This window comes from Felis catus, chromosome A3, assembly GCF_018350175.1.
Source record: "Felis catus isolate Fca126 chromosome A3, F.catus_Fca126_mat1.0, whole genome shotgun sequence".
Taxonomy (NCBI): Eukaryota; Metazoa; Chordata; class Mammalia; order Carnivora; family Felidae; genus Felis; species Felis catus.
The window spans coordinates 90461763-90474051 of record NC_058370.1 but is presented as its reverse complement, the minus strand read 5'-3'; the positions used below and the strand labels follow the sequence as shown (position 1 = coordinate 90474051).

Sequence of the window (12289 nt, the reverse complement as noted above, 5' to 3'; positions counted from 1 at the left end):
ACTGTGTGTGGTGGTTAGGGTCCAGGATATCTGGGATTGGAGGGGGGGGGGGGGTGCTGGGGTATCTGGGGTCAAGGGTAACTGGGTTCCAGGGCATCTGGCTGAGAAACATGATAGAACCTAAAAAGACAGGTAAGGGCCAGATCACAAGGGATGTTTTGGGCCAGGTCAGTGACCCTAGGCTCTAGGTAATACAGAGCCATTGAAGGTTTTTCACCTGGAGAGTAACCTGATCAAACCTACATTTTAAAAGAGTTGTTCTAGAACTCTGATTGCTGTGTCCTCTCAGAATCAGTCATAGGCTTCTCCCAGTGTAAAGAAAAAATAAGGTTATTTGTTCAATTGTTAGTTTTCTATAAAACTTTAACCTTTGATGTCTGCTGGCAAGTGTCAGCAATCCATAACCCAACGAAAAGATGTTTAAAGTAATAGAAAAATTCAGAAATAAAATTCATTTAAATGAGACAGATTGAGCTATATACAGATAAATTAATAATTTCTGCTAAGTAAAATTATTTCTAACTCAAATGCAAAATATTTTATGGTGCTGCTCAAAGAGCACCATGACTCCCAGGAGTGTGTCATGTGAATATGTTTGAAATGTTTTAAAGGCAAACTTGGCTGCCACATAGGGAATAGGGTGGATCAGGCAACCAGAGGCAGTAGTGGCAGCAGGAGGCTTTTGCAGCAATAGGAACGGGAAATAATGAGAACCCGAGCCAAGATGGTGGCAATGGGTAGGAAAAAAGGGAGACAGCTGAAAAATATTTAGGAAGCAAGGGAAAGAAGTTAGTGTCTGATTGGACATGAACAGTGAGACACAGGCTTCAAGAATGAGTCCGGTATTTCTTATCTGAACGGCTGGAGAGTTAGGGTTGCTATTATTCAAAACAGGGAATGGCAGGCATAAAAGAGTTGTTTTGAATATATTGAGGTCGACTTGAGGAGGCTGCAGAACTCCCACATGGAATAATCCAGTTGACAGTTGGAAATGTTCAATACAGGCAGGGCCCGGAGACATGGGTGACCTCATCTACAGGGTGACACCATAAAGAACACAAGATGGCCCAGGAAGAGCGTAGAAGGAGAAGAGAGAAGAAGTTTAATGAGAAATCTTGGGGAAGACTAAGATTTAAGTGAGACAGGCAAGAGGGGTCAGGGAAAGATATTAAGGATTCCTTGAAGAGGTAGGAAAAAAATATCAAGAAAGTGTTGTTACAAGAGCTAAGAGTAGCATTTCAGTTCAGGGGGAGCAGTCAGCACCACTGATGCCCCAGAGAGATAAGCCAGACCTGTTGGTTTGATTGGTTTTATTACTTTACTCGTTGAGAATAAGATAACAAGAGCGATCTGAGGGCAGAGTTGTAAACTCAGGTGCATAACATAAATGAGATTAGCAGAGTTGAGTAGGGAGCAGTGGGGACTGTGGCAAACTACAATGCATATGCCCATAACATTGTGTGTCAACAATACTCAGATAAAAGAACTTTAAAAAATGCATATGCCCACCTAAAGAAGGCAGCTATCATTCAGCTTTGGTTAATTGTTGCCAAGCAGGAATGTAGGCACAGTCGTCAGAGCATCTGAATTTTCAAGAAAAGTCAGAAATGTGGATTATTATATGAAATCCCACAATTCTTTATGTTAGCAACAATTTCAAAAACTTTTATACTCTGTGAGAGCTGAACTAAACAACACGTCTTTGAGCTGCCGGTTGAAGTCTCTGCCTTAGTCAATGTCCTTTAGAGTAGTGGGATTGAACCAGTTGGAGCAGGTTGGAAAGTAATTGGGTAAGGAGGAAGTGGAGACAGTAAGTGCTGACCATTCCTTCAAGAAGTTGGGGGGAAAGGCAAGCAGGAGAGCTGGGAAGGCAGGCAGGGTCATGGTAGAGTGTTATAGAGTAGGAAGAACTATTTATAGGCTAGGAGAAAGAGTGGAGAGATGAAGACCAAGGTAAGCAAAGGCTTGTTGATAAAATAATGATCCAGCAGAAGGGAATGAGTGGAGCCAGAGATTAAGTTGGAGGAAGGACTCCTTTGTTCAAAAATGGACTACAAAGTGGTAAGGGTACAGAACTAGAAGGGAGAAGGTGATGAATCTCACATCTAGAGGCCTTTATTTCCTTGGTGAAGTGGATAGGAGATGGATCAAGAGGCTTGAAGAGAGGAGCAAAGGTTAGGAATGGCATCAAGGGACATGGGACATGGTGCTAACAAGGATGAGTGGGAGGTGGCTACACTTCTGAGACCTGCTGAGGGTGGAAATACTTCATTTTCTTTTTTTTTTGTTTGTTTTTAAAATTTTGTAATGTTTATTTATTTTTGAGAGAGAGACAGAGTCCAAAGCAGGCTCCAGTCTCCAAGCTGTCAGCACAGAGCCTGATGTGGAGCCTGAACCTACGAACCACGAGATCATGACCTGAGCCGAGGTTGGATGCTCAACCAACCGTGCCACCCAGGCACCCCGAAAATCTTTCATTTTCACCATTGGGTGGGGCTCGTGAGCCTGGGTGCTGGGGTTGGTAGTAAAGGGGATCAGCACCTGTTACATTCTAGGCCCCATGTCATGTGTCTTATTCTCCTTATCTGAATCTCCTTGTTCCTCCCAACAACCCTGCTCACTCAAACTGAATTCACTCACGAGCAAGTGGCAACTCTGAGGTTCATACCCATGTCTAGCTGGGTTGTAAGCTCACTGTGCACCTTGTCTCCACTATACCTCAGTACCACACTGCCTCTCCCTGTCCCCCCATGACACTCCTGCACAGAGGAAGACTGGGCCAATGAATTCTTGACCACCCCATGACACTCCTGCACAGAGGAAGACTGACCCAATGAATTGGGTACTGGCTGCCTGGTTTTACTGGGAAGTCAAGGAGTAAGAGTGAGGAGTATGATGAAAATGTAGTTGAAATTATTGACCATGGGGAAACCATGGAGAAATTAGGTGAGGGCCTGTAAGGATGATAATTTGAAGGAACAGAGGGGCTTGGAGGAAGGGGAAGACTTGATGAAGCCCAAGGGACAATTAATGACTGAACCAGGTCAGGGGCAAAGGGATTGGTGAGGGGGGACATATTTTCGAAAACTTTATATATGAGGGTAGAGGTAAGAGAAAGTGGTAAGGTGTAGGTGACTCCAGAGTGTTTAGCCCATACAGTTGGTGGACAGTTATGCCTTTCTACATGCAAGGCAATGACATCATGTCATGCTTCTTTCTCTCTTGCTCACCATGGTCTAGACACAATGGCCAGCCCATTCTCACGTCAGGGTCTTTGAAACACTCAGAGCACTCTTTTTCCAGAGATGCAAAAGTAATTCATTCTCATCTTCCAAGTCACAACTCAAACACATGCTCTTCAGAGCGGTCTTTCTTAATCCATCTAATGTAGTTCTTTTGTTGTTGTTGTTGTTGTTTTTCCAGGACGTTTATCACTACCTGAAATGATTATTTATGCATTTGTTTACTTATTGTTTCTGCCACTAGAGCAGACATTCAAGAGAACAAGGATGTATGGGCCTTCTTCACAGCTTTGTTTTCCGACACCTGGAACAATACCTGGCACATAGTAGACTTTCATGAAATATTGAGAGAAAGGAAAGAAGGAAGGGAGGCAGGAAAAGGGGGAACATGTTTGGGGCAGAGTACATTTTCAGTGTTAGAATGCTGACTTTTGAGGTGCCTGAGAGACACCTAGGAGGTGACATCCAGTGGGCAGTTGGAAGGCAGACCAGGAGTGCAGGAATAGGTTGTCACTTTGCTCATGAAGGTGGGCTCATGTGGCACACTGGTACAAGCACGTCCTTTTGCAGAGCTGACTGCCCCTTCAAGGCCAACACTGGGAGTTGACTGGTCTTGGCCCCAATGAGAAAAGGAGTCCTTCTGGGTTTGTTATGCTGAAGTTGGGTCAGAGTTTTTCTCACTTTTCTGTTTCCTGTCCTTGCTACTTCCCAGCTTTGGCCATTTTCTATCCTTCTTTGTTGTCAGCTACAAGACCCTGGAGTCTGAATGCAGATTAAATCCTTCATCCCTTTTTTCTCAAAGAATATTTCACCCACATCCAACTGCAGAGGCATGAGTCTAGCTTTGCCCAGAAACTGGACTTAGTTTTACTAAATTCGGAAATACTTTTCTCTTGAACCCGGCTCCCGCTCCATTTCAATTGGCCCTGCAGCCCTCTGCCTCCCCCAGGCCATTCAGCAGACCCTGCTGCCCTCTTTTTGCAGGGTCTCCAGCTGCTGAGCAGCTCCAGGACATCCTGGGGGAGGAAGATGAGGCTCCCAACCCTACCCTCTTCACAGAGATGGACACTCTGCAGCATGACGGAGACCAGATGGAGTGGAAGGAGTCAGCCAGGTAAGGTGGAGTCCAAGGGAAGGGAGAAGGGAGCTTCCCACTACAGTCTGCCTGGGGCCCAGGCTGAGCTGACCCTCCTGGTGGGAAGGACAATTGACTAGTGGTATCTCGCACTTTAAGTTCTGCTGGGGCACTTCCTGGTCCCTAAAGACCTCCCCTTCTGCCTTCCCTAGTGTCCAGGACTGGGCTGGACACTAAGGAGCAAACAGATACTTATCACTTTGTCTTTATTCTCAAAGGTTAAAATCCAAGTGGAAAAGTAGAACAGACATCCATGAGACCATGAGAGAATAATACAAGGATATATATCCTTTCTTGTCAAATGGTTCAAACTAAATGCTGTAGGAGAAGGGAAAGCACCAAGGGGGTAGGGTAGGCAGGGAGGGCTTCCTGGAGGAAGGAAAATAGATACCATGGAAAATCCAGGTGGGATGGCCAGTGGGCCTCTGAAGAAGAGAGACTCTGCAGAGTTTGGGGTGGGACAGGCAGAGTGGAGCTCTGGAGGCACATATTGGGGGGGGGGGGGGAGAAAAACTGTGTATATAGAGCAGTAGAAGGAAGAGAAGAGTCAGAAAGCTGGAGGGAAACCACGTGGTGAAGTCATGCAGCCAAAAGAGGATTGGAGTAAGGAATAGTGCTGGCCATACACAGTGCTTGGGACAGAGTGGGCTTCTAAATGCACTGCACTGGTCAGCAACACCAAACGATGCCACGAGTCCAAGGAAAAGGAAGGAGGCAGCAAAAAGGGCCAATGAGAGAGGAGGGACCCTGGGAAGGAAGCTGAGAAAGTCCAGAAAATGGACCATACCAACGTTTCTCAACCTTTTTTTTTATTGTGCCTCTCGCCCCTAAGAAATTTTAATTTAAATTAACTTTATTAAATTGGAATTTGATTTAATTTATTCTAATGAGGGGAATTAAATACTAAGGGACATGATTCTGTGAGGTTGGCTTAAACTTTGGAGTGCCACAAACCATGGTAATACCTAAAAAAATTTTTTGCTCTCCCGAGACCTCTTTGGAGCTGATATTGCCCTGGTTGAGAATGCATGGACTAACTTCCACCTGTGCCTAGGACTAGTTCTGCCTGGGAGCCACCAGGATACCCAGATCCTGGCAGCTGCTCCAGCCATGGGCTGGGATCCTTCCTCACCCACCAGCAGTCACTCACCTGGGAAGTAAATTGCTCTATGGAGCGAGGAGGAGGAGGTTTGGACGTCCTAAACCTCCTCCTTCCAATCTCTCCTGGAACAAATGCCATTGGGTGGATTAACAAATCCCTGCAGGCCTCAGGGAAGGAATGAATTCCTAGCCTCATGGCTGGCCCCAATCCCTGTCTGGAAGCCCCTGAACCTCTATTTATCAGCCATTCAGTGAGCTCTTTTATATGCTAAATAATTTATGGGCTCATTTACCTCAAGCTGCCCAATGACCCTGAGGAGGTGGGAACTATTATTATCCCCATTTTATAGATGAGGATACTGAGGTTTAGAAGGGCAAATAGCTTACAAGGGTCAGAGTATGCAGGTAGCTGAGTCTGGGTTATAGCCCAGGCCTGTCTGACCCTAACTTGAGGGCTTATGTACTTTGTCATGCTTTCCTCATTTTCTCTGCTACCTCCTTCCATTTCCTCCAACTTCCAGGGACTCTGTTTGTATTTCCATGGGAAGACGTAAGTCTGGAGGCAATTCCACTGGGATGGGAAATAAATGGAGATAGCCACAGAGACCAGAGCATCTATTCAGGGCTGAGAAGAAAGGATAGGACATTTCAAATGACCAGAGCTCAGTCTGGGCTACTGTGGCTTAATGCCTCTGAGGAGCTAGTGCTTCCCATCCCTTTCTTGTCCAAGGTGGGCAAGTAAAGAGATGGAACATTGCAAAGGGTCTTCTCAGAGACCCAGTAAGGACTGAGTGCCTTCTTTCCACTGGGCAAGGTCTGCATCCAGGATCACTGGCAACAATTACCAGGACAGACCTTCCATGAGGGCCTATCACACTCACCCACAGAGCCCTTGCTAAGAAATCCTCAGGGCCCTCAGAGACCCAATTGTCTGCCTCTATAGACAATAATAGTGCTTCTAGTTTCTCTGAGAATGAATTCATAGAGCCTTCTACACTATGAACTCTGTAATGAAACTGATAAACTGTAGGAATGATGTTTCTAGAGGGAGGCTCCTCCTGAAATATAAAGGGATCTGATCTGACAGTTACCATCTGTAAGCTGGTGGGTTTCCCCACAAGCTAGGCTTTCTGAGGATAGCATTTGAGGAGATCCTGGAAGGGTCATGAATAGACCTCAAACCAATAATGAGAGGACAGTAATGACTAAAAGAAGTCCAAATGGCTTAACCCAATTCCAGATGTGAAAGAGAAGTAGCTTGGGGGCCAATGTGGGGCAGGAAACAGTGGGGAAAAGAGGAGCTCAGACCTCCCTACCTCCCCTTTCTCTACCTTGCCTCCTTTAATCTTTTCTCCAGCTAACCCCATCAGGTTTCCAGCTCACTGTTGGAGGTTTGACCAGCAAGCTTGTAAAAAGATCAGGGGAAAGGCTTGACCATTGGCCAACAAGTCCACCTTGGCCTGGACAGTTGTGCTGGAGACTCCTCCAGGCAAACTGCAACAGTAGAGGTGCTTAGGGCCAGGCCACACCCCCACAAAAGAATGGGAAGCATTTCCCTCAGCTGACAGGCTGTGAGATCTACTCCGGGAAGCCAGAGGTCTTAGAAGTTTCCAGAATCCAAGAATCTGCAAATCCCAGTGGGTTCTGGGGCTCCTTGGGGTAACAGGAGAAAATGGTGTTTCAGGGGTTGACAACCCCTCACACAGACACTCAGGCCCTGGGAGGGTTGCAGGCCTATACCCACATCAAAGAGAATGGAGGAGGGGACCCTTTAATAAAAGTACTTAATTTGCTGCAGGAGTGTTTGCTTTATTGAGTTAGGAGATTAACAGAGTAAAAATCTCAAATCCGCAAGGAATTTTCCCTGGTGGTGCTTTGTCAGGGGTTATTAGTTTGGGGGATGTTTTGAGCCCTTGGAGAAGGAGTCACCCCTGGATGGATTTAAATGGCTTTTTGAGCTCCACTGAAGCTTTGCTCCTGTGCACATGATGGGGACTGTGTGTGCAGGCGTCATTTCTAATGTGATCAATGCTGGTAGGTCAGGCTGTTAATAAGATAGATTTTTACTAACTCAGTCTCTTTAGCATTCCCAGGAGGAAAATGCAGCTGGCTGTTTGCTGATACTGACCTTGCCTGAAGGGAGGGCTGGGTCAGGTGGGTGGGGGCACCCTCCCCCCCCCCCTCACTTCTAGCAAACAATTTACCCAGAATTCCATCCTCTCTCAAGAGTCTGCCTGGCTGCAAGGACAGAAAGAGAAGGAGAATGACCTGGGCTGGAACCCACCCAAGTGTGGAGAGTCCTTTGAGGTTACTCAAAAATAGCTGGAGCTTAGAGCCTTCCAAGAGTTCTGAAAAGCAAATTTCAAATCCAAGCTGCCTCTGATCTCAACTCAGAGAAAACCAAAAGAGTGAACTTTCCAGAGGTTCTTATGAGACACATATGCATTGAGAACATTCCTGCAATGACCAGGAATGGGCAGAAAGAAGGGCAGGAAAAGTGGGTCAGCTTAGTTGGGTAGAACCATATCAGTTTATTTTCAAAAGCATCCTACATGTGGAGATGTTTGCACACTCCCGTGTGATGGAGGGGAAAGCCTGAACTTTGCCTCAACTTTGAAACTGCTCCCACTTAAGATCTTGAAGAATGCCCTCCTAGTATCATTTCCCTGATTATCTGGAGTAGAATCCACCCCCAGACCTCTGGTCTCACCACTTACCTGGGATCATGCTTGTGGGGCCAGAGCTTCCTACTTGTATGGAGTAAAGCAGAGTAGGAAGCTGAGAGCTCTTAGCACAGAAGTCAGGAAACCTCCTTCATTCATTTAACTAATATTTACAAAGTGTTTACTGTCTGTAAACCTGAGCCAGGTGCTGGAGATACAAAAATGAACATGACAGATGCCATCCCTGCTCACTTGGGCTTTCAGTCCAATGGGGCACAAAAGGCATATTATCCAAACAGGCATTTGATGAGGGGGGTTCTGTGAAAGCACAGTGTAGGGACACCTAGCCCAGACAGCAGGGGCTAAGAAGACATTCAGGAGGAAAAGGTGTTCACTGAGACCTGAAAGTTGGGCCAAAGTTAACCAGGAGAGGGTATGGAAAGGGGAAGAGGAGAGGCCTCTGGAACACAGAGGAAGGGGCAGAAATTGCCTGTGGCTGTGCTAGAGTAAGGGCTAATCGTGGAGGGCCTATGCAGGCCATGTTGTGGAGCTTGAATTTGATGCCGAGAGCTTTGGAAGGCCACTGAGGGGGAGAGGAGCAGGATTGTCTGTTTGAGAGAGTCCGCTCTGGCTTCAGTGTGGAGAATGTATAAAAGGAGGCAAGACTGGGCCTATTAGGAGGCTGGACTAGGTGAGAGATGAGACCCTGGACCAAGACATTGGCAGTAGGAACAGAGAAAGGGGGTGGACTTGAGACATATTTTTTTAGCATATAATTTTATATATATATTCCTTTTAGATATATTTTTTTAGAACAGTTTTAGATTCACAACAAAATTGAGAAGGTACAGAGTTCCCATATGCCCCCTTCCCCTGAACATGCATAGCCTCCCTTGTGACTGACAGACATCCTCCATGACAGCGGTACATTTGTCACTACTGATGGGCCTACATTGACACATTATCACCCAAAGTCCATAGGTTATGTTAGGGTTCACTCTTGGTGTCATACCTACTATGGGTTTGGACAACTGTATAAAGACATGTAACCACCATTATAGTAACATACACGGTAGTTTCACTGCCCTAAAGATCTGCTCATTCATCTCTCTCTCCTCCCTAATCCCTGGCAACCCCTGATCTTTTTACAGGATTTGAGACCTATCTTAAAGGGTAGAATTTTGATAGGACTTAATGACAGATGGCATATTGGGAAGCAGGTTAGTCAGGGAGATGCCCAGGTTTCCAGGTTGAGCAGGTGGGGGACTTGTGGTAACAATTTAGGAAACACAGGAGGGGTAGCACGTTTTTCTAGTGTTGAGTGATTTGTTTTGGTGGAGGTTGTTGATGAGTTCCCTCTGGACATGTTCTGTTTGGGGAAACTCCAAGTGGAGACATCTATCAGGTCATTATATAGATATGGAGGTCTGTAGCTCAGTAGGGAAGCATGAATTTGTGAGTGATGAGCATCTGGATAGGAATTAAATCCATAGACAAGGAGACTTTCCAGGGCAGAACCCCCAGGTCACTCACATTTAAGGGATGGGCAGAGGAAATGGAATCCACAATGGACGCTGAGGAGCAGCCAGAGAGGTCGGAGAGGAGCACGAGGAGTGCTATGTACTAGAAACCAGGGGCAGGGAGACATTCAGGATGGAAGGAGTGGCCAAAAGTGGGGGAGAACTGAAGAGTATCCAGAGAATGGAGAGATGAGAGCAGTCTCAGGTGGGATGGGGCAGCAGGTGGAGAAGAGAGTCAGAAGGACGAGGGTGGGTACGGTTGAACAGTTCTCGCAAGATGCTTGTCTGTGAAAGGCGGCAGTTAGAGAGGTCTCTCAAGGGAGGCTTTTGTTCTTTGAGAGCAGGAGAGATCTGAGTATGCTGACTGCTGACAGAAAGGAGCCAGGTGAAGGAGAGTGGTTTAAAGATGCAAGAGTCAGAAGAGAGCTGTTGGGTGGAGGGTGCGGGGCCCTGGGCCTGCAGCTAGAAAGGCTGCTAGCCATGTGACAGGTCCCAAGGAGCAGAGGGTAGGGCAGCTGCAGTGAGGCTTGGGGGTTCCAAGCAGAAGTGCAGGGGGCTGGTAATTGCCAGACCCATCTCTCGGAGGAGACAGGGGAGCAGAAGAGCTCCTGCAGGAGCTGCGGGTTGCCAGGTGGTTCAGAGGCAGGTAAGCAGTGCCAGGAGCCTCCTGTTCTATTGCAGTGGAGCCATGCATGAAGATTTGTGGTCAGATGAAAGTTTTTAAGGTTGTTTGACTTTGACTAGATGCTTATTTCCTGGTCTGAATAGTCATACCATTATTATCAAGCCATTTTCACATCTAATATCTAACATGGTCCTTCCCTGTCCCTCCACTAGTCAAACACTGATACCTGACACTTATGCTGGGCAAGTGGGAAATAGTGATTGTATATGAATAAGAACTTGGATCAAGGCCCAGGTAGAAGTGGGCAAAGTTCCCCCAGGCCTCAGAGGCCCTGGTTGCAACTAGTGCTCTCACCTGTGAGCTGTGTAAACACAGAATAGGGGCTATGCCAGGGTGTCTGTGCCCCAGGGATTTAGTGATCACTTACAGTTAGCACACAGCTCAATGTGGGGGCTGCATGAGGCCTAACACACCAGAAGGGGCCACCTTCATAGGGCCTGCCATTGGGTGGGAGAAGCACCAGTCTGCATCTGTGTGGACAGCCAGGCAGTGACACAAGGCCACCACCTGGTGGACTCAGGATGCTAAGATAGGATTAGCTGACCAGTGAGTGGGATAGGAAGGCTAGCTATGTGAGGAGAGAGGGCAGGAGTCTTCCCAGATGTGGCTTGACTGGCTGGCAGTTCCTCAGAATCCCTAGAAGCTAGTTGGCAGGAAGGGTCACCTCCCCACAACTGAGGACATCCTCGGGTGGCTCCCACAAATGCAGTTGTCAAGAAGGGAGAAACCCCACCATCAGACCACTTTGCTTGCCAAGATGCCAGTTGATTCATCCACATATATATTTGTATGTAAATATGTATTCATCTAAGTCCAAGTATATAATATTTTACTTTTAAATATCTAAATATCTATAACTTTTTATTATGGAAAATTTCAAACACAAAAAGTAGAGAGAACAATATAATGAGCTCCCATGTATCTATTACCCAGCTCTGTCAAAGATTAATATCAATTTTTCTCCATCACTTTCTTTTTTTTTTTTTTGCTTTTAGGAATTCCATTTTGTTGTTTGTTTTCACCACAGTGTTTTAAAGAAAATCCCAAGGGTACCTGGGTGGCTCAGTTGGTTGAACATCTGATTCTTGATTTCGACTCTGGTCATGGGTTGTGGGACTGAGCACCACATCAGGCTCTGTGCTGAGCTCGGAGTCTGCTTGGGATTTTCTCTCTCTCTGTCTCTCTTTCTCTCTCTCTAATTAAAGAAAAAAAAAAGAGAGAAAATCCCAGACATTAGAAACATCTTAGTACACATCTTTATGAAATTAGACTTCTTTATAAGCACAACCACAATGCCATTATATCTCCTTACAAAGTGGAGAACAATTCCTTAATATGATATTTCATCTACATTCACATTTCCCTAATTGTCTCAAAACCTCCCTTTACTGTTGGTTTGTACAACTTCAAATCAAAACAAGGTTCACACATTGATTTTAGTGGTTATGTCTCCTGTCTTATTAGGATAAGAACTGTCAGACTCTGAGATGCTGAAGGAATAAACCTTCCTGAAAATGCTTTGTCAGTCAGGAGCTCTTTGTGCTAAAGTCAAGAGCTTTCCCACCTGATATGTCTAGCTTCACAACCAGAGTCTAAGCTCAAGTGAGCTGTCAGGGCCTGTGTAGGATGCCCAAGGGAAAGGTAATGCCCCTGTCATTGTTAGGACATTTGAGGCTGCAAGTAACAGACACCCACCCAAGCTAACCTACACAACAGGAGGAGGCATCAGCAGAACACAGGCTGACCTCATGGTACCCAGGGATGGTCAGATATCTCAAGGCTTGGTCCCAGGAAACCAAGCTGTCCTTTTTCTCTGCTTCTGGCTCTACCTCTCTCTGGGCAGCTTCTTTATTCTCTGCAGCTGGCTTCTCCCATTTGTCCCTATCCTTGGCCACTCCTTAGCTTCCGTGTTTACATCTACTCAAGGGACCATTTCACAATGC

General features: G+C 46.3%; 1 protein-coding gene across 9 annotated transcripts in view; it reads left to right on the top strand.

Annotated features, from left to right (window-relative positions):
- The window catches only part of SLC4A5 (solute carrier family 4 member 5), a 109640-nt gene that overhangs the window by 39037 nt on the left and 58314 nt on the right, over positions 1-12289 (top strand). For all 9 annotated transcript variants that reach the window (XM_045054425.1, XM_045054426.1, XM_045054430.1 and 6 more), the window contains one exon: positions 4227-4356. In XM_045054425.1, coding sequence (XP_044910360.1) covers positions 4227-4356 — 130 coding nt within the window. The remainder of the gene's footprint in view (positions 1-4226; positions 4357-12289) is intronic.